The sequence below is a fragment of the Chlamydomonas reinhardtii genome, chromosome 7 (assembly GCF_000002595.2).
Source record: "Chlamydomonas reinhardtii strain CC-503 cw92 mt+ chromosome 7, whole genome shotgun sequence".
NCBI lineage: Eukaryota > Viridiplantae > Chlorophyta > Chlorophyceae > Chlamydomonadales > Chlamydomonadaceae > Chlamydomonas > Chlamydomonas reinhardtii.
This window is the reverse complement of record NC_057010.1, coordinates 46,020-66,242: the sequence shown is the minus strand read 5'-3', so window position 1 is coordinate 66,242 and position 20,223 is coordinate 46,020. Positions and strand designations below refer to the sequence as shown.

The 20,223-nt window shown below is 62.3% G+C and overlaps 4 protein-coding genes across 4 annotated transcripts in view; 2 read left to right on the top strand and 2 right to left on the bottom strand.

Moving 5' to 3' along the window:
- CHLRE_07g312550v5 (uncharacterized protein) overlaps positions 1 to 807 on the bottom strand; it is a 2,822-nt gene extending 2,015 nt beyond the window's left edge. The window contains exon 1 of the mRNA XM_043063816.1: positions 83 to 807. Coding sequence (XP_042922384.1) covers positions 83 to 365 — 283 coding nt within the window. The 5' untranslated portion in view covers positions 366 to 807. The remainder of the gene's footprint in view (positions 1 to 82) is intronic.
- Positions 808 to 957: 150 nt separating this feature from the next.
- Positions 958 to 4,180, top strand: CHLRE_07g312500v5 (uncharacterized protein). Its single transcript, XM_043063815.1, has 4 exons — positions 958 to 1,120; positions 1,335 to 1,412; positions 1,532 to 1,705; positions 1,872 to 4,180. The coding sequence occupies exons 1-4, from the start codon at positions 1,055 to 1,057 to the stop codon at positions 1,920 to 1,922; spliced, it is 369 nt and encodes a 122-aa protein (XP_042922383.1). The 5' UTR covers positions 958 to 1,054; the 3' UTR covers positions 1,923 to 4,180.
- Positions 4,181 to 4,209: 29 nt separating this feature from the next.
- CHLRE_07g312400v5 (uncharacterized protein) lies at positions 4,210 to 14,427 on the bottom strand. Its single transcript, XM_043063814.1, has 23 exons — positions 13,976 to 14,427; positions 13,373 to 13,751; positions 12,859 to 13,161; positions 12,526 to 12,678; positions 12,211 to 12,257; positions 11,982 to 12,087; positions 11,169 to 11,828; positions 10,579 to 11,064; positions 10,225 to 10,371; positions 9,789 to 10,065; positions 9,541 to 9,698; positions 9,349 to 9,417; positions 9,189 to 9,254; positions 8,927 to 8,986; positions 8,752 to 8,811; positions 8,615 to 8,659; positions 8,366 to 8,407; positions 8,205 to 8,250; positions 7,788 to 8,130; positions 7,571 to 7,643; positions 7,205 to 7,336; positions 4,691 to 5,611; positions 4,210 to 4,393 (listed from the first exon to the last, which is right to left on the bottom strand). The coding sequence occupies exons 1-22, from the start codon at positions 14,251 to 14,253 to the stop codon at positions 5,438 to 5,440; spliced, it is 4,104 nt and encodes a 1,367-aa protein (XP_042922382.1). The 5' UTR covers positions 14,254 to 14,427; the 3' UTR covers positions 4,210 to 4,393; positions 4,691 to 5,437.
- A 100-nt stretch (positions 14,428 to 14,527) lies between these two features.
- On the top strand, positions 14,528 to 20,223 carry CHLRE_07g312350v5 (uncharacterized protein). Its single transcript, XM_043063813.1, has 14 exons — positions 14,528 to 14,764; positions 14,830 to 14,868; positions 14,977 to 15,021; positions 15,124 to 15,174; positions 15,257 to 15,354; positions 15,480 to 15,582; positions 15,752 to 15,882; positions 16,864 to 16,961; positions 17,132 to 17,291; positions 17,400 to 17,508; positions 17,644 to 17,726; positions 17,917 to 18,060; positions 18,346 to 18,498; positions 19,609 to 20,223. The coding sequence occupies exons 1-14, from the start codon at positions 14,758 to 14,760 to the stop codon at positions 19,801 to 19,803; spliced, it is 1,416 nt and encodes a 471-aa protein (XP_042922381.1). The 5' UTR covers positions 14,528 to 14,757; the 3' UTR covers positions 19,804 to 20,223.

Genomic DNA, 20,223 nt, shown 5'->3' with positions numbered 1-20,223 from the left:
GCGGCGGCGGCGACGGGGGCGGCGGCAAGGGCGGCTGCGGCGGCGGGGATGGGGGCGGCGGCGGGGGTGGGGGCGGCGGGGCCGGCGGCGGGGATGGGGGCGGGTAGGATGGGGGCGGCGGGGATGGGGGCGTGGGCGGGGTAGGGGCCGGGGGCTGGGTGGGTGGGCGGCGCGGCTGGGCCAGTGGCGGCTGTGTCGGGGTGGGCGGCGGCGGCTGGGTAGGCTGTGGTGGGGTGCGCCATTCGGCGCGGGTCCCCAGGGTCGACGCCGCATGTGGCGGCCGGGGCGCGGCGTCGGCCGCGGAGGGCGGCGACCCTGACCGTGGGCGTGCGATGGGACAGTGGTAAGGCACGTCGTTGCTTCATATCGATCACACCTGGATTCGCAGCTGTGTCATGCCCTGAATTGATGCAAGTGGTGTGGCTGGATGAAAGTGTCGCGGGTGAAGTGCGGACAATGGCAGCAGCTACCAGCTTGTGCACAGCCTGCCCCCAGCTCCCCGTCCCGTGCCGAGCAGCTGCGGGGCTGCCGCAAGCCATCCGCCCAACACCCCTCCGACGACATAACATTGACGTGACAAGAAAATGTGCTTCATCACGGTCCCGGACCCATATTGCGGCTGTGAGCCGCATTACTCCCGGATGCATCCAGTCAGCAATAAACTATCCTATCTCCGTTGGTTAGACCCGGTTAGCCCGGAGCAGTTCAACAGCTACATCGATTTCAATAGTTACACCGCATGAACGCCCGCGAACCGCAGTAAAGCCCCTGAGCGCGCCAACTTCAAATTACCCAGAGAAAAGGTGCCCGCTATCCTGTATAAAGTATGAGTATGGAAGCCACTTGTTCTTACGCCTTCCAGCTGCTTGGGTTTTCCGAGTTTGAATGGACGATGGGATGCCATGCGCGCCGAGTTCGATTTTTGTCCAGCCCTCCTCTGCGCTATATATGCTTTTACACCTGCTACTATCATCCTTCTGCCTGTGGCTGCTCTTGCAACTTCACAGCACTTAACCCTTACACCGCGCGACGATGTTTGCCACCAACTCACGATATGAGAACAAAATCCAGCGCCTACTGTAAGGTGTACTATAGTCTACTAGCTCTGTGTTATCTTGAGGCAAGTGTGGGCAGTGTGCGTTGGCGCTGGGGGGCTGGGGCGCGGGCGCGGGTCACCACCAGCCTCCGCGAGCTCGACGGTTGTGCTTGCGGCGTCTACTGCTTGGCTTTGGCTCCTTCCTGACGAATGGCGCCTTGGGGCTATCGCGCGGCGCTCAGAGGGGCGGCGATCCTGGCGGTGTTGACTCGGTTCGCACTTTTGCTTGGACGCGCAGGTGCTCCTGTGGACATTCTGCCTGCTCGCGTCTTGCGCGGCTCCCGTGCACGGTCATAGCTACCTTATTCGCGAGACAGTGAGTGGCGGTGCAGGGTTTGCCGGGCGGGCGAAAACGCTCGATGGGCGCTGAAAGTTCTTCAAGCCGCACGCAGCAATGGCACACTGAGCGAATCCCCGTCCTGCCCCTTCTTGCAGCAAACCCTCAAGCTCGCGACTCGCACGGCTGTCCGGCCGATTGTCTTCAAGCAGCACTTGCGCTTGCAGCCAAAGCTCCTGTGGGAGGACCGCAGTGTGTGTGTCCGAAAGGAGCAAGTTGATATCAACCCAAGGGTTGATGAGTCGGGCCTAAGCGGTCTGAGAGGCTTTCCGGTGAGTGGGGCTTTTTGGCGCGCTCTCGGCGGCGGTTCCGACAGGCCCCTCAACTACCCGGGCGGGCCACCCAGTCTACGTGCAGTGTCAGAATCCCAACCGCATGGGGCTGTTGCGCATGTTTCTAAGGGTTTGCTTTCCGCTGCCTGCCGCATGCCGCGCGCAGGTATCCACCGGACTACCAGCCCCTTACACGGGCATCAAGGCTATCTCGTGAACGGCGGCTGTGGACCAGTACCTGCGTGGGCGAGGGCTTGACAGCACCGAGGCTCACGGCGACGGCTACAAGGAGGAGCAACTCAATCTACTTGACGGTCCAGCACTTCATTGTTTAGTTCACGGTTAGCAGTCATACTAAGCAGGGCAGCCTGCTAATTTCGTTAGCGCGCAGTATCAGGCTCTACGATTCGTTCGTAACGGTTCGTGTACATATCATAACAGTTTTGGCGTACTTTACGTCAGGTGTAGAAGAAATCCTTCATTAGGGGTCTGCCGCAGCACAAAACTCGGGCGACCACTTCAGACAGACAGAAACAGTAGCAATGTCGGAGACGGAGAAGCGGAGGGGTGGCATTATCCCGTTCCGCATTCCCCTTCCCAACCCGCTGGCCTGGCGGCCGCCCTTCATTCCGGGACTGGGCCGCCGCCGCAAGGACCGCACCAAGCACTTTGCGTCCACCAGCGTGGTCAGCGTGGCCACCATCAGCGACAGCGTGCTGCAGGCGGCGGGCAGCGGCGCGTCTGCGGCCGCCGCACCGCCGCCGGTCAAGGTGGCGCTGAAGCCCGCCAGCGACGTGTTCGCCGGCGCCCTGGCTCGCGCTGCCTCCCAGTCCACCATCCACCCGCTGGACACGCTCAAGGTGCGGCTGCAGACCAGCAGGGCTCGTGCCGCCTCGGCTATGCCGCCGCCGCCCGGACTGTCCAAGATTGGGCAGCTGGTGCCGCCGCCGGCTGCACCCGGCGGCGGCGCGGTTGGGGCGCTGGCCCGCTTCGACGGTCGTGCGGTGCTGGCGACCCTGGGCAGCCTGTACAGGGGCGTGGTGGGTGCTGCCAGTGGCGCTGGCATCGCCATTGGCGCCTACTTCGCTGTGTACGGCGTGGCGTGCAACACCCTGTCGCGCTACACCGACCTACCGCCCACGAGTGTCGCGTTTGTGGGCGGCGGCATTGCGGCGCTGGGCAGCTCATTCGTCAAGGTGCCGCTGGCGGTGTGCATCCGCAGCGTGCAGGCGGGCGTGTACCCCAACGTGTTTGCGGCCGCCCGCTCCATCACGTCGGCGGCCGGCCCCCGCGGCCTGTTTACCGGCTACCTGCCCACGGTGCTGGAGGACGTGCCCGACATGGCCATCAAGTTCGCCGCGTACGAGAGCATGCGACAGGTGTGTGCAGGCGGGCCAGCCAGCGTCTCGTCATGCGCAGCGCATACTGGGTTGCTGGTTGCCTGGCTTGATACGACTAGCGCCTGAAAGATGAAACGCGGGCATTGCTGACCTCCCTTGCACACTTTCTCCTTCCTGTGCTCGCCCTGTCCGCACAGGTGCACCGCGCCATGAACGGCGGTCGGAACGCCAGCGTGCAGGAGGACTTCGCCATGGGCGCCATTGCAGGCGCACTGGCTGCTGCTGCGACCACCCCCCTGGACGTGATCAAGACCAACATGATGTGCAACGCCGCGGGCCGGCCCTCCATGGCCTCGGCTGCGTCCCTGGTGCTGCAGCAGGGCGGTCCAAAGGCGTTCTTCCGGGGCGTGGGCGCCCGCGCGCTGAGCAACGGCGTCAACAGCGCCGTGTTCTTTGTGTTCTTTGAGGCCATCCGCGGGGCCATCGCCAACCGCGTCAAGAGCCACCCAGTGCAGATTGAGAGTTGAGGGGCTAGCCGATGGGGTGGCACCTACGTGGTGCAGGTCGCCGTTGGCAAGCGGGCTAGGCCAGCCTTATAATGCGGAGCAACTCCGTCACATTGAGATTCTTAAAGAAGCGTTCGCAGCCATGGTGGTCCAAACAGCATTGTTCCGTAAAGAATCGACTCCCTAAGTTTGCAGCGTTGTGTTCGTGCGAGTAAGTGCCAAATGGTGTTGGTGTTGAAATGTGTGGTGTTGAACGTGGTATTTATCGACTGGCGCCGGAAGTTGAGGCGTCGAGAAGAATCAGTGCATGGAAGCAGGGAAATGGGCATGAAGCGGTTGTGCGTGTGACCACAGGCGGAGATACCTGGGTGGATGCATGCGCGTTTTACATGAAGTGCGCACGAAGACACGGATGCAAAACGTATCACCGGCGCCACGTTTGACCCGACCGACGAGTCTTCTTTGCAGCGCTAATGGGCAGCAGGTTCAAAGGAGAAGGCCCTGTGGCACACGCGCGTGGGGGCGAGGTTATGGGCCAGTGGGTCCGTGCGAGTTTGCTTCCCGGAGGTCGAGCGTTGTCACTTGTCACGATTGCCGCTGGGGCGGGCGCTTGTAAATATATACCAGCCCGACCTAAAACGAGTTCTTCCACCGCCACCCCAACCGGGAGTTACAATAACCTGTGACTGTGAGAGTGGGGGGTACCAGTAGCCGAGCGAGAGCACGTCCCCTGTTCCACACACTACGGTGCGGTACTCAGTTACACTGTAATTAGACGTGAGGTCTAGTGGCCTCCGTGCAGTCAGGCACCCCATGCGTGATGCATCCACGCAATCCATCGCCTGGCCGGGCGCCCGGAGCGTGAGGAATGCGCGTCAGCAAACGTCCAGCCAGCCAGCAACTTGGCGGTACAGGAACTCTGCCGTTCGCACTCCTGCCCTCAGGGTTGCGTAGTTCGTAGTACGCGTACTATGTACTACGTACTGTACGCTGCCCTCGTCGGCTAGTACGTTGGGAAATTACGTTGTGCTGGGGAAACCAGCGGGGTGGGCCGTGGCAGCGCAGAGGCGGGCGAGGGGCGCGAGGGGTGCTGGAAACGATGTCCGTCGAAGTTCGCGAACCATGACTGCTCTCCGCACCTGCAGCTGTGTTTTCTTACAACAATATGAGTATAATAAGTTAAAGGAGCTTCCGCTAGAAGACTACGGCCGCGCAAATCCACATTCACACCGATTCGGGCATGGTGCGCGCACGCGTGTCGTGTTTGCACCGGCTCTTCCCCCGCATTTCGTGGCCCAGCGTATTATGCAACGTATTTTACGTACTGTACTAGAAGTCCTAGTACGCTGTATTAATACGCGTATTATGGAGAGAGGGTCGCGTACTAAGCAACCCTGCCTGCCCTGCCGCTGCAAACTGTTTGCCATCTGCTGGGTTCTGGGAATCAGCTGCACCCTACGGGACTTCACCAACCTGCCTTACCACTGTCCCATCGCACATCCACGCAATCCACCGGCAACACAAGTCCACCATGCGGACACACCTTTTGATTACCGGGTTCAGTGTGATGTCCTACCACAAGTGTTTACGTCCTCACGTAACAAGTGACAAGATAGTGGTTCCCTCGCATTGGAAAAGCCATGTCTCTAGCCTGAGGCCGCAAGCGTCCACCTCATCTCCCGGACATTGCCGGGGTCGGTTCGTACAGGCACGGCCCGCCATGCGTCCAGCCACGCGCTGCAACCTCGCGACAGTCAACCCGCGAGGCCGCTTCTCACGCCGGCTGATTTCTCCCTGCCGCCTATTGAGTTTTTGATAAGCAAACCAAAATCCTCACGTAGCATGTCAAAACAGCTCTCTCCAAATGCCCCAAGTGGAGCCCCCTCCTACACCGGGTGCGGCGCCCCCAGCCGCTGCCCCATGTCCGCCCCCAGCGCCATGCGCTGCGCCAGGCTGATGGTCCCGCGCACCGCCGCCGCGTCCAGCACCTCCGCCACCACCGCCGCCAGCCGCTGCGTGGCGTTGCTCAAGTCCAGGCGCCGCAGCATGGTGGCGCTGCCCTGTGGGGTTGTGTGTGTGTGTTAAAGAGCACAAGGAAAACGTTGCGCAAAGACAGTGTATGCGATGCAGCAAAGCGACGGTTTACGGATGTTACCTGAAGTTACCTCGCATACCTGCTGCGGTGAGCTGCCGGTCTTACCAACCGGAAATCGCGCAACCCCCGCCGCTCTAACCTCGAGGGGGGATTCGTGTCCACACGCTCTCAAGGGTGCAAACCCATGCATGTGCTCACGGTACCGTGAGGCCCAGGCACTCCTACGATTCCTAGCTCCTCGTCGCTACTCCTGGCCGCTAAGTCCAAGCTCCCGCCCAATCCTCGATGAAATTCTCACCTACGAGCGAATAAGAAAACAACAGAGCACAGGGCGGCAGCAGGGGAGTGTCACGAACAAGAGCGAAGGAACATGTTAGCGCGGCGGCGCGCGACGAGCAAGAGCAAACACGCAGCCCAGTCCCAGCCCAATTAACTATACTAGGGGTGTGTGTGTGTGTGTGTGTGTGTGTGTGTGTGTGTGTGTGTGTGTGTGTGTGTGTGTGTGTGTGTGTGTTAAAGAGCACAAGGAAAACATTGCGCAAAGACAGTGTATGCGATGCAGCAAAGCGACGGTTTACGGATGTTACCTGAAGTTACCGCGCATACCTGCTGCGGTGAGCCGCCGGCCTTACCAACCGGAAATCGCGCAACCCCCGCTACTCTAACCTCGAGGGGGGATTAGCGTCCACACGCTCTCAAGGGTGCAGACCCATGCATGTGCTCACGGTACCGTGAGGCCCAGGCACTCCTACGATTCCTAGCTCCGCGTCGCTACTCCTGGCCGCTAAGTCCAAGCTCCCGCCCAATCCTCGATGAAAATCTCACCTACGAGCGAATAAGGAAACAACAGAGCACAGGGCGGCAGCAGGTGTGTGTGTGTGTGTGTGTGTGTGTGTGTGTGTGTGTGTGTGTGTGTGTGTGTGTGTGTGTTAAAAAACGAAACGAAAGCCCGCCCAATGACGCGACGGAGTTACTTACCGATACCTACCAATGTACCGAGCGTCGCGTGGCTGTCGTGACCCATGTAGTCATACTTACCCGCGATAAGCCTGGAACCCCACGGGCGACCATTCGGCCTGACCCCGCGATGCACCTGTATGCGTCCATGCTCCGCACCCTGGGCGCGCTAAACAACGTTTGCCCAGCATGCCTAATTGTGTGTGTGTGTGTGTGTGTGTGTGTGTGTGTGTGTGTGTTAAACAAAAACAAACGGAAGAATTGCCCAATTCTGTGTGTGTGTGTGTGTGTGTGTGTGTGTGTGTGTGTGTGTGTGTGTGTGTGTGTGTGTGTGTATATGACCGGGGCCAGGCAGTTGGAGCGGCACAGCCGGAAGCCAACCCAGCAATGCCGATTGCGGTGGGCGTTGGTAAGTGGGTTCATGGGAAGGGATGTGGTCATGTGGCGGGCAAAGAAAATTTAAACGAAGGAACGGTGGGCAGCAGGTCTCCGCCGGCTGCAAACTGCAGGCGCTATGGTAATGGTCTGCGACAGTCGCTGGCTCGCTGCTGTAGTGGCTGGCTCCCGCGGGCCCCGCCCCCCGGCCGCCCCCCGTCCGCACCTTCAGCTCCACCTCCATGACTGCGGGCGGCTGCATCCAGGGCTCCCCGTCCACCTGCATGGGCAGCTCCGTGCGGCTGGTGATGACGGCGCTGCGGCACTGGCACAGCCGCGTCGCACGAGCCAGCCCCACCTGCAGAAGCAGATCAGTAGCAGAGGCTCACAGTCAGGAGGCAGGTGGGCACACATGGTGACATGGCAAACCTCTCAAGGTGCTCAAGGTCAAGTAAATTCAGCCTAGAAGGTGTCGGCGCCTCAGATGCTGTTCTGTGCATACCCCTCGTGTACCCCTGCACAGAGTACACCTGCGGGTCCTCGCCAACTGACATGCTTTTGTCTAAGCGGCCCGCCTAACCCCCGCACGTACCGTGAGCTGCCCCAGCTGCACCGCCCCGGTAATCATGATGACCTCCAACACCCCGTCATTGCTGGATTGGGCCCTGCAATCAACACGAGTGACACCGGGATTACCAGATGCTGTGAACACTAAAACCCGGGCCTGAGTGCGTAAAGCACGTTGTCCCCAGAGCCCGATGGCGTGGCCCCGGCATGCGTCGAGTGCCACGTGCCGCCACCCGGCCCACCTCTCGGCCGCCTCGCCCAGCGCCGCCTGCCGCCGCAACACTGTCGCAGTGCTGACCAGCCCTGCCGCCCCTGCCCCCGCCAACGATGCTGACGACGCAGAAGCGCCCATAGCCGCCGTAGGGCCGTTGTTCACTGAGACGCGGCAATGCGGCTGCGAAAAGCGGCCGTCGACAGACACCCGGGCACTGGTGTGGCCAGACGTGCTGGGCGCCGGGGCGGCAGACGGCAGTGCGGGGCCGCCGCCGACTGATGTGCTGTAGCCGGGTGTTGTGGCGGCGCGGTGCAGGTGGCGGCTGGCGTTGTCGGGGCTCACGGCGGCCGCTGGCTCCAGCACGTGCGGCTCTGCGGGCGGCAATGGTTGCACCAATGAGGCCAGGCCGCGTCATGGTGTGGGAATCTGATGCACCCATGCACACCTTGCGCGTGGTCCTGTTGCCGCCACACGCCGTTGCCCCAGAGATCCTGTAAATACGTGACACAGCCAGGGTTACAGCTTACAAGCACCGAAACTGCACCCCTAGCAAGCGACTACCGTACACTTCAAGCCTACCAGTGCAACCTGTTTCCCGGCACTCACCACACCGCCCATGTACGAAGCGATGTTCAGCAGCAGAATTCCCTGATGTGTTGTGGTGTGGTAAGCAAGGGGCATTAAGGAAGGTGAAAGGCCGTGCCAGCGGTGTGTACGTCGTGTTCACATGCGCGAGCCGGCATGGAGCGTTGGCGTGCTTCCGTAAAAAGCGCAGGTTGAAACTGCTTCCCAACATATAATCGGGTAACTACGCATGCACCTCTTTGGGACCATTCCCTTCACCCTCGCACCTACCTGCGTGCTAGGCGGCAGGGCTACCTCAACACCGTCGCACACCAGCTGCATACAGGACACGTGGGCGCATTAGGCATTACTGCATGATGGAGTGTGTGTCTGTGTCATCAGGAGCAACGCACTAACAAATCTCTCACCGTCAGTCGATTCGGCAGGTCCACGCATGAGCGGGCAAGAAGGTCGCGCGCTCCCACGCCCTGCGCGAGCATGTCCATAGGCAGAAGCACGCAGGCGTGAAGCCACATGCTGCAATTGAACCTAGTGTAAGCCTGGATGCCAGGGCCACCCAGCACTTGTGACGGTGTGACGCACCGTGTACCAGGCCCTGTTGCCCAGCTGAGACTTGAACCAGCCAGGGTAGCGCTCCCGCAGCTGCAGAGGTAAGGCCACAAGCTGGCACGGTTATGTGCATCTTCCAGACTGCCGCAATGTATGAGTCATAGCCGTGTAGTCTCGGGTTTAGGTAGCAGCCCGTACCGAGCCTCCCTCCATTGCAACTGAAACCTACTACTCCCTGTCGGTAGCCCTTATTCCTGAGGACCGCAGCACCTTTCAAACCCACGTCGGCACTTACCCTGTGGAACTCTAGGCAGCACCAGGAGTCAATGCCCACACCCAGGTAGTTGTTGAACACCTTGACCTGCAGACCGTGTGGGTCAGTGAGCTTGTGACGGCGCACAGCCAGATGCAGGCAGAGCAGGGCAACATGGCTGATGCGGGTAGGCCTGCCGCACCTGCGTCGGTGCGGCCTTCTTCCCGTCGGCAGGTGCACGGCGGCGGGGCAGGAACGACCGCCCTCGTTTCTGTGCAGCGGAAAATACAGTACACGTTCACGTTAGCACACGTGCGTATGTGGGTCGCGCCGGTTGCTCAACGTACATGCAGCACCCAGCATGCATCCAAGTGTTGCAAAGCACAGTACTCACGGCGGCCTCCAGGTGGCTGGGCGCGATGGCCAGCCGCCAGCGGTCCAGCGCCACACTGGCCGCACTGGCCACCTCGGCCAGCACCGCCGCCACACCGCCGCGGGCGTCCAGGGCCGCCAGCCCGCCGCCCCAGCCCAGCACCCGGGCCAGGTCATTGCCTGGACGTGCATCGGCACGCCGGCACCAACAACATCACAATGCGCTGAACCGTACAAGTGACTATGCGGACAGTACGAGCGCGTCCATACCTGTTCCGAGAGGAAGTACTGCCACCGGAGGCGGCGGCGGCGGCTCCCGACTGCCCAGGCCCATGCCAGCCTCCACTGCCGCCAACACATCGGACGAGTGTGACAGCAACCCGCCTTCTGGGTGAGCTGCGGCTGTGCCCCCAGGCACAGCGACCAGCGCGCCTCCGTCCCCCGAGTGGCGATCCCGCTGCTGCGCCCCCCGACCCCTGCTGCCGGCCGACGCCACCGCCGCCAACTGCTCGGCCAGCGCATCCATCTCACCCAGCACCCAGCCCACCTGCGGGCGAAAATTTAAGGATCCGTTGACAAAGTATCCGTGCCATACAAAGCTGCAGCGCATGTCTGAAGATGTCCCTTGCCAGCCATTGGCCTAAGCATACGTCATTAGTATGTCTCTTTGCCCTCGTCCTCCCACCCATGCCCCGCCCCCACTAACCGTGCCGTCGCCGCCCACCGCCAGCACTCGTAGGCCCGGCACGCCCCACCAGCAGCGCAGCGCCGGCCCCGGCAGCTCTCTGCTGAGGTCCACCACCTGCAGCGGGTGCAGCAGCTGCAGCAGCTGGCGCCGCAGCTGCTCGCCCACCTGCGGCACACACAAGGAGCACAGAGCAGGTAGGCAGGCAGGCAGGCAGGCCCAGGTGAACTGGGGGCGAGATGCGCGCGGGACAACGACACCTTCGCTGCAGGTGCCGCATAACGGAACAGCGGCTGATGTCGTGTGTTGCATTTCATTATATAGTCGATATTCAAGAGGCAACATGCCTGCACGCACGCCGGCGTATCCACACACCTGTGGCCCGGAGCGGGGGTTGATGCACACCAGGATTGGCTTGCAGCCCGGAGGCAGCATCCCAATGCGGAAGTTACGCCACCGGTCCGGTGCGCCGGCGTCCGCCGGTGCCGTCAGATGCCACACACCGGCGTGGCTCCGATACCACCTCTGTGCCTGTCGCAGCGCCCGCGCCAGCTGCTTCTTCCGACTGCGGGAGGTGCCGCCGCCGCCGCCGCCGGCCGGTGCTGTAGCTCCTCCGGCTGCCCCTGGCACCCCGCTGTCGCCGTCCACGCTGCCAGGACCATGATGCGCCCCGTCGTCCGCCCCGTGCACGAGGTGGGTCGAATGCGATGAGTCTGCGGCCAAGTCTGTCCCCACCCCGGTCCGGTGCGGGCCTGGTCCGGCGCTTTCACCCCCGTTGGAGGGCCCCCGGCCACCTCCAGGTTGTACCGGTAGTACGGATGTGGGGGGCAGCACCATCGCTCCCAGCGCACCCAGAGAAGACTGCAATGGATTAGGACACATATTTAAAAGTGACCCAGCACCAGACCAGACAACGAGCATATCAGCGCATTGGCCCCCTATCAAATCCCGGCTGTGATCCTCACCTGCGGGCTGCAGCAGTCCAGGTCCGCCAGCCGCTCCGAGTCCCACTGCCCGCTTGCCCCGGCCCCGGCCCTGCCTGCAACCCAGCCCAGGCCGCCTGCCCCAGCCCCCAACATCGCTCCCGGTGAACTGTGCGCCTGTACCCAACCGCCAGCAGGCCCCTGCTGCTGCAGTTGCTTGTGTTGCTGGTGGAGGTGTGGGTCGCCGTTGAGGGCGCTGCCGGAGAGGCCCAGGTGGTGGCTGCTGGGTTGCAGGTGCCCAGTGCCGCCGCCGCCAGGCAGCGCCATGGACTGCGCCAAGGGAGGCATGTACGGCGGCGGCAGGGTGTGGGCGTGGCCGAGCGTGTTGTGCTGGTGCTGCTGGTCCGCACTGGTCCGCCGGCTGCCGGCCCCGCCACCCGCTCCGCCCCTGCTGCGCTGCGCGCGGCCGGGTGGCGACCGCGCGGGACTGGCGCTGCCCAGTGAGTCCAGCATGCGCAGGGAGGCGGAGGAGCGGGCGCCCGCAGCCAGCACACCCAGAGCCCCCTCGCCCGCGGGTCCCAGGCCGCCGCTGTGCGTGACGTGCAGCAGTCCGCCATCCGCAACACCGCCCGCTGACGGCAAGGGTGCAGGCTGGTGCCACGCGGCGGCGGCGTCCCATTTAGATGCGGGGCGTGGGGACGCCTGTAAACGGAAACAAGCGACCAGTCATGAAAGGGCACTGATAGAGAAACTGTGGTCCGACCTCACCCGCAAAGTGGGACGTGCATCCACACCCCCGCAGCCAACACGCACAACCATGTCCCCTTCCGCCCCGCCTCCCCCTTCCCCCCTCACCAGCACGTCGTCGGCGTCCAGCGACTGCCCCGCCAGTGCCGCACGTGTGGCCGCGGACAGGATGCCCGGGTGCAGCGTGCTCCAGCATTGCACGTGCGCAAAGCGCCTGGGGGCGGGAACACATCGAGGAGGGGCGGGTGAGCGGCTAGCACTCAAGCTGCCCAAGGACGCGTCCCTTGCCAGTTCTTCCACCGGCTCGCACACGAATCCCTCTGCCAGCTGCCCTCACCTGCAGCCGCTGCACCGCCACACCGGCTCCACCGCCAGCAGGCCCACCTGAAGTCATGAGCGGTATAGGGGCGGAGTTCGGCTGCAGGTCAGACGGATCCACAGCTCACAGCGACATGCGCCCACATTGGTAGATGTATATGTTACACAAATTGGTACTATACAAAGCTCTCGTCCTCCACCCCGCGCTCAAGGAAATCGCGGGTTTGGGTGAGATCGGCCCCACCCGGCACCTCGGCGAGCACAGCACAGCGAATGGTGCAACAAATGGAGCCTCCCAGCACCGGCCATCACGTTGCAAGTCCCTGTATCGTACCTCACACGGCTCCCCGCAGTAAATGCAAAGGCAGGAGGGGCCGTGGGAGGTGGAGGCGGCCGCCGCCCCCGCCGCGGAGATCAACCCTGCGGCTGCGGCCCCCGCCTGCGCCACCCCGGCGGCGTTGTTGGCCATGACCAGCAGCTCCGTGTCCTGCCGGAGGCGGCAGCGGGAGAAGCAGATGGGGAGATAAGGAGATCAGACCCGCAGGCAAAGTGTGCGAGTCGATGCACGCGGGGCGTGCGAGGCATAACAACGATACACTGATGGTGACGGAACTGGACCAAAGCCCAAGCCTGGCGTTCCCCTTTTCTTCACCCTACCACTCCTCACCGCGGGCGGCAATATGAGGTCCAGTGTGGTGCCCGCCGGCCGCCAGTCGTGTGGCAGCGGTAGTGGCAGTGGCAGCGACATGGCCAGGAACAGATCAGAGCCACACACCGCCGAGTGAGCGCCGCCCTCCGCCTCGCCCTTGGCCCTGTGCCCGTCAGCACCGGCCCCGCCCCCGGACCAGGCGGAGGCCGACGCCGTGCTGCCAGCCGGCTGCGCGGGCGGCCCCAAGGTCAGCAGCCGGCAGTTGTGCGGCACGGCTTTGAAACAGCCGCCGTGAGCAACCACGCCGCACAGCTCACAGCACTGCAAACAGGCAAGCAATTCAGGACAGATAGGGGGCGTTGAGAGAGGCAAACAGCATGGCCAGTCTGCTAGTGCAAAAGGAATCGGCCGTGGCAGGGGGCGTTCAGCGCGCCGACATGCGGGCACCCGCGCTGCCCTCCCCTATGCCCCCCCTGCCCCTCAACCCCTCAACCCGCGCTGCCCCTGCCCCTCAACCACTCCTGCCGCACACCTGCGCCTGCTCCTGGCCGCCCTGTGCGCCCACCACGGGCTGGAAGCAGGCGGCGCACACCACCGGCGAGGATATGGAGGAGGGAGTGTACCAGCGGTGCGCGGCGGCGGGTCGGGGCGCGTGTGTACCGCTAAGCAGTGGTGCTGGTGCGCTGGTACCAGTGCCTACCCTGAGGTCTGAACCCGTCAGTAGCGCCAGGCCCGGCACGCAGGCCCCACCCTCGCCCTCCTGCTCCAGCGACTGCTGCTGCTCCGGCACCAGCGGCTGCTGCTGTTGCCATGAAGCTGAGCTGGTGAGGAAGGCGCCGCTGGCGTGCAGCTCCCTCAGCGCCTGAGTGGCAACAGCCACGTAGCCACTGCCGCGGGCGGCGGCGTACCACCTGCGCACACCAGTGTGTACGTATGTGTGCGTGGTCGTGGGGTCACGAACGAAACTGATGGTGAGGAACGAAGTCCGCAAGGCATGGGTTAAGCCCACTGGGCCTGTCGCTAGGTGGCATGAGGATTAGTGCGTGCGGACAGCAGATAGATGCGGCGGGCGGTTGATCTATGCTGTTGCTGGGCAAGACCGTGAGTGCATGAACCCTGCATCTTGACGACTCACCGAAAGAGCTTGATAAACACGTTGCGTATCAAGATAATCAGGAATAGAGCGAGGAGCCCAAGGAACCCAAGCACCGCTCCGGGCCGGGGCTTGACGCGGCACAGGATGTTGGCAACGCCTCCCCCCCTTATGAAACTCGCCCCCGCCGGTCCTGCCCACCACGTGGCCACCGCCGACGCATAGCGGTCCGCGGATCCCCCAGGTGTGCAATCTAGCGGGTCTGTGAGGAAGACGATTAACGCGCTGAGCTGGTCCGATGATACAGTGTAAGGCGCCATTTCTCAAGGTAGCGTTACTCCTCAGACCCGGCTGCCGGCAGGGCCCCGATGGACGCTAGTATACCATCGAAAGTGACCGTTCGGACATCCTAGAGAGCTCACGGAGACAAGCGACCTATCACAAGAACAGACACCAAGCCCACAGGCCAAATCAGCATGTAACTGTAGCGCGGCGAGAAGGAAATAGAAAAAGCGCTGAAGTGAACTTGGAGTTTGGGTTCAGCGGGGCTTGCCATTTCATTTGGATCCCCTTTCCTAAAATTTCCATGGCTCACTGCCTGAAGCATCAGCACATAGCATAAATAAATCACCATAGCTTTGCTCGCAACGGCAAAGGCACTTTAGCAAACACTGAACGCATACGCAACTTTTCACAACTCTGTAAATTCAGTCGCCCTGCGAGGCTGTGATCGCATATCATCCCACACGTAGCAGAATAATATTTTTAGGTTTCCATGCGCAGCCTGTGAGCCAAGCAGTGACGGACAGCCCGCACAAGTTGAAATGGCGGGTAAGTTTGGGACTCACGCGCCGATGCGCTCTTGGGCGCCAGCTTACCTAAGCGTTGTCTTACAGATACGTCCAAGAAGCAACGGCTGGACCAGGGAGGCACAGGTGCGTGGGGCAAGAAGCTACAAGCGGCATGCGCCAATCGTTGCGCAGTTGTGCCCCGCGATGTTTGTCCTACCTCTGCTGACAATGCGACATTCACTCGCAATGCAGATGGACCGAGAATTAGCGTGCAGGAGGCGATGCCGACATACTATGGTGGGTGAGGAGAGTGCAGCCCTTCCCCTCCAGTGGGGCCTCCCGTTCCCAAACTGCCTTCCACAGCGACTAATACTCGATTGCCTGATGTGCCATGTGTAGCGAAGCTGTTTCCAACGCAGCACATGGTGAAGTGGCTGTCCTACGGAAACGGTGAGTCGCCGCAATGAAGGCCGGGCCCTCTGGCGTCTCAGCCCTTGACACGCGCACTCCTGCTTTCCCCTGGAACTCTCAGACAGCAAGCATGCGCAGGCGGACTCGCATTTCTTCAATCGCCGCGAGTTCTGCTTTACGCTCCAAGGCGACATCTTCGTGCGCTACCAAGCCTTTAAAGTACGTGTAGGAACCCATGTTGCCCCCACAACGTGGGCGGCAAGCCCTGACTTACCCGCGAACCACTCCGCTAGGAGGCCGCACCGCCTTTCAGACTCATACACACATCCTTTGCACTGCTGCAGGACGGCGCGGCGTTGCAGGAGGCCATTCTGCGGCGATGCCCTGACAAGATCGATATCGGGCCCGTGTACAGCGCCAACCCCATGGACAGGCACAAGTTCGGGGGTGAGGGCGCTTTGCCGGACCGGATGTCTCGCCTGTGGTTCCAGTACAAGGGCCCGATCGCGCCGTTTGTCTCATGGCTTTTGGCCGGTGGACGAGGGTCACATGACCCGCTGCGAGTTGTAGTCAAGTGCCTGTACATCTAAGTCCTCTCTGCGCTCCTGGTCTGCAGTCGCTTTCCATCCCGAGGAGCGCGAGCTAGTCTTCGATATCGATTTGACCGACTACGATGACGTGCGCACTTGCGGCAGCGGTGGCCACATCTGCGGCAAGTGCTGGCCGCTCATGTCAGTGGCGGTTAAGGTGCGGCGGCCAGGCTGGGGCCCGGAGGGTGTTGTAGATTCCAGCCCAAACTAAAATAAACCAAGCTAAAACGAGCGGAGCACAGGCAGAGGCGTAAGTTGCAAGTGATAATATTTATGGGATGGGGGCCGAGGCGTCGTGGAGCAGCAGGGCGAGCGGCGCTGGCGATAAATGTCGCCGCGCGGGCTCGGTGGCACGCACAACAGCACAGGACAGACACGCGGAGACGACAAACAAAGGGGGGGGGGCGACAGGTGGTTAGGTGCATTACCGTAGTGATACAAAGGTTTCGGGATTAATATTTTCAGGGAGGGAGCCTAAAACATTTATGAAAATATTCGGGAAAATAAATATTCGGGACGCCCGCCACGGAGATTTTTGAGCTTGATTCGATATTTCGGGGCACCGCTCGGAATGGGCTTGCGGCACGGCCTGTGGCCCTTGTGACAGGGCGCCTCTCGTGTACCATTCACCAGAACCGCGTACTCCTCATGCCATTGTGCATACACAGCACCAGCCACGAGCCACCAGTCACCACCAGCTTACCCCGCCTACTCCCCAAGCCCGCACCCACGCTTGCACCCCTCACCCGCACCCCCACCGGCACCCCACGCCCACACCGGCACACCCCCACATGCACCCCACGCCCTCACCCCACGCCCGCAACCCTGTGTCCAAGTTGTAGAGAAAATTTCTAAGCGAAAATCGCTGCATTTACGCTGGTCCCATCGCCTTGCGTGCCGCTGTGACCCGTCCGCACCTCCCACCCCGGCGCGCGGAGCGCGCCCGCGAAAAACCAAATTTCGTGCTGTTGATACTTATTTTCGGGAAGCCAGGGCCATTAATAATTATTTAATAGGTTCGGGAAACAGATTCGGGGCCTCTCCACGAACTTAGTTTCCCGAAACCTTTGTAACACTACGGTATTGGCTGCTGGCCATGGCCTCGCCTAATCGCACCTTGCGTCTTGCGAGCCAACAGATTATCGACAAGGGCCTGCGGGACGAGTTTGGCTTCAAGCACATCTTGTGGGTGTACTCGGGCCGCCGTGGTATCCACTGCTGGGTGTGCGATCCCAGGTACGCTGGTTTGGGCGGGTTGTGGGAATAGACAAGGAGAGCGCGCGCGGCAGGCAATAGGCAACATAAGGTGGACTCGAGGCTTCCCCAGCTGCAGGTACTTCCCGCTACTCTTACGTCCCCTACGCCACGCCCTGGCCGTCATCCCCTGTCCCCCCCCCCCCCGCCAGTGCGCGGCAGCTGAGTGACGAGCAGCGCTCTGCAGTGGCTTCCTGGTTCGCCATGTACAAGGGGCACGAGGAGGGCAAGGCGCGGGTGGCGCTGCTGGGAGGCAACATGCACCCGGCCGTGGAGCGGGCAGCCGGCATCCTGCGCAGTGCGTGGGTGCAGGTACGCACACAGGGAGGGGTCGCCAGCACGGGCTAAAGTTGTAGTTGTAGTTGTAGCGGACCGGCTGATCTGACCTGTTCACCTGTACCTGTTGTTACCGCCTGCCAGACGCTGCTGCCCGCCCAGCAGCTGCTTGAGGACGGGCCGCAGTGCGAAGCGCTGTTGCGCTACCTGCCCGAGGAGGGGCTGGTGGAGACCGTGCGCAAGAAGTGGACAGGTGCTCGAGGCGCAGGGGGGGGGGGGTGAGAGGGCACCTTGGGTCCAGGGGCGCTACTCGCACACCAGCGTGCAGCGAGTCTGTGTATCACTTTGCGTTCTCAATGATGCACCACCACCCACGCAAACATCACAGAGGCCAGCCGCTCGCGCAATGCCGGCAACATGGACGTCAACGTGGTGCGGTGGCGCGCGCTGGAGGAGGCGGTGAACGAGCGCGTGAGGCGGGAACGGATGAACTCGGTCTGACTCGGTCGTGCAGCCTGCGTGTGCACACGGAAGCTTACGCAAACTTAGGGCTTAAGCTTTTCACGTGCCGCTGACTGGAGCTGGCTTTGACCGCCAGCACGCTGTGCCCAGCGCCAGCACCAACAGCCCGCCCCTGCATGTCCGCCTGGCGCTTCGCCAGGTACGCGAGGAGCGCTCCAAGAAGGGCGTCGTCAACTTCAAGGTGCTGGGGCCATTGGAGCGGTGTGTAGACGAGATCATCATGGCGCACGCGTACCCGCGCCTGGACATGGAGGTGTCCAAGAAGATGAACCACTTGCTCAAGGTGCGGAGGGGCCGGCCCCTTGCAGGAGGGTGCGGTGTTACAGAGCACGTTGATGGATGTAGCTGCGGAACGGCAGAACAGGTTATCATGGGAATCGAGACGCCAAGCGCCCGCCAATGCACTGGAGCCGTGTTGTATGTATCTGTGTGTGAGTGTATATGTGTTTGCAGTTGCATGTATGGCACGGCGTTGTTTGTCACTGCGGGAAATCGGGTCAATAGCAGGTTCCCGTGTGTCTTTTCGCAACAACTTGCTGAAACCCTGCACGCCCTGCCGCCACCCCAGGCGCCCTTCTGCGTGCACCCCAAGACGGGCAAGGTGTGTGTGCCGCTGGACCCCAACACCGTGGACGACTTCGACCCCGTGGACGGAGTGCCCACCGTCACCTCGCTGCTTGGGGAGCTGGCGGCGGCGAAGGAGGCAGCCGAGGGTGGCAAGGTGGGCGACGAAGGGGGCTCGGTCAGTGGTTGTAGTGCATGATATCTGCAACTAGTCTGTGTGCGGACAGCAGTATGGGTGTCATCATTGCTGCCTTCTGCAACATGTCAGCTGTCAGCTGTACGCCACTGCATCGTCGCCAGCCTCGCCGCGGCACATGGGGGCGGGATCCATGCAGCGGCGCCCATACTTACCACGCTTGGCCGGCGCCAGTACATACTACCAGTACAGCTCGCCCGGTGCAGCCGCCGTTCAGCCCTCTAATCAGCCCGGCCCCAGCTAGGCAGCCACCCTGCTTCACTTGCTCGGCAGCTTTGCCCGGCATCGGCTACTGACATCCGCCACGCCGCTTCTTTCTTCTCCCGTTTCTTTCCGCTTGCCCACGCATATGCTCCATGGGCGCCCGCGGATGCCTGGCTCCGTTCCAGGTGGGTGCATTTTGTGGGTTTCGCGTTGTCGCGGCGAATGGCAGCAGCCTAGTTGCGAGCTGGAACGCGTCCGCCCCTGCAAGCGGCAGCAGTCTCCACGACACTCGGACTCCGTTTGGCGTGCCGAATGCGGAGCAGCGTGGAGCGCGCACCGGTGTCTCGTCTCGAAGGTAACAAGTAACCGCATTGCCGCTGACACTAACTTCTTTCGTGATGTTTATTGCTAGCCTGGAGCTCGCGACGGCGTCTTGCATTCGCATTCACTCGCAAGCACTTCGTTAACAGGGCGTATCAGGGATAATCGCCCCTGGGCCCCGGCAAGTTCACGCCGGTATCTGTTGCCCAGTGGCAGGGACCCACTCGAGGTTCCGCCCTCGAGCGTTTGGAACTGGCGAGCCTCCCGCTTGCGGGTGCAGCCTGAGCATTCACGCGGCCGCATGCACGCGATTGCAGCACTGCGCGGACGGGTCGTCGTCGTCTTACACCTTGGTTATTTGGTTCTGGAGCATTTGTTTCTTGGTTTGGCTTTTCAGCGGTTTCGGGTACATGCCGTGGACACGCACCGAGCTCGGCCAGCCCTCCGCCCGCCGCCCACTCAGCTGTCAGCACGGTTCCCCCACCCGGCCGGCCCCGCTGCACCGTGCGTGGGCCGGTCCCTGGACGGGTGTGGGGAACCGCACAGCGGTCCGCGCCCGTCCGTCTCAGCTGTCAGCTGTACGCCACTGCATCGTCGCCAGCCTCGCCGCGGCACATGGGGGCGGGATCCATGCAGCGGCGCCCATACTTACCACGCTTGGCCGGCGCCAGTACATACTACCAGTACAGCTCGCCCGGTGCAGCCGCCGTTCAGCCCTCTAATCAGCCCGGCCCCAGCTAGGCAGCCACCCTGCTTCACTTGCTCGGCAGCTTTGCCCGGCATCGGCTACTGACATCCGCCACGCCGCTTCTTTCTTCTCCCGTTTCTTTCCGCTTGCCCACGCATATGCTCCATGGGCGCCCGCGGATGCCTGGCTCCGTTCCAGGTGGGTGCATTTTGTGGGTTTCGCGTTGTCGCGGCGAATGGCAGCAGCCTAGTTGCGAGCTGGAACGCGTCCGCCCCTGCAAGCGGCAGCAGTCTCCACGACACTCGGACTCCGTTTGGCGTGCCGAATGCGGAGCAGCGTGGAGCGCGCACCGGTGTCTCGTCTCGAAGGTAACAAGTAACCGCATTGCCGCTGACACTAACTTCTTTCGTGATGTTTATTGCTAGCCTGGAGCTCGCGACGGCGTCTTGCATTCGCATTCACTCGCAAGCACT

Excerpts from the sequence above, each read along its gene's own strand:
- CHLRE_07g312500v5 (XM_043063815.1), top strand. The coding sequence starts at position 1,055 with ATGAGAACAAAATCCAGCGCCTACTGTAAGGTGTACTATAGTCTACTA. Across the intron at positions 1,413-1,531 it reads GCTACCTTATTCGCGAGACA|CAAACCCTCAAGCTCGCGAC; the intron begins GTGAGTGGCGGT and ends CCCTTCTTGCAG. Across the intron at positions 1,706-1,871 it reads GCGGTCTGAGAGGCTTTCCG|GTATCCACCGGACTACCAGC; the intron begins GTGAGTGGGGCT and ends TGCCGCGCGCAG.
- CHLRE_07g312400v5 (XM_043063814.1), bottom strand. The coding sequence starts at position 14,253 with ATGGCGCCTTACACTGTATCATCGGACCAGCTCAGCGCGTTAATCGTC. Across the intron at positions 11,829-11,981 it reads TGGACGCCGACGACGTGCTG|GCGTCCCCACGCCCCGCATC; the intron begins GTGAGGGGGGAA and ends TTCCGTTTACAG. Across the intron at positions 9,255-9,348 it reads AGAAGGCCGCACCGACGCAG|GTCAAGGTGTTCAACAACTA; the intron begins GTGCGGCAGGCC and ends CACGGTCTGCAG.
- CHLRE_07g312350v5 (XM_043063813.1), top strand. Across the intron at positions 15,583-15,751 it reads GGACAGGCACAAGTTCGGGG|TCGCTTTCCATCCCGAGGAG; the intron begins GTGAGGGCGCTT and ends CCTGGTCTGCAG. Across the intron at positions 15,883-16,863 it reads TCATGTCAGTGGCGGTTAAG|ATTATCGACAAGGGCCTGCG; the intron begins GTGCGGCGGCCA and ends GCGAGCCAACAG.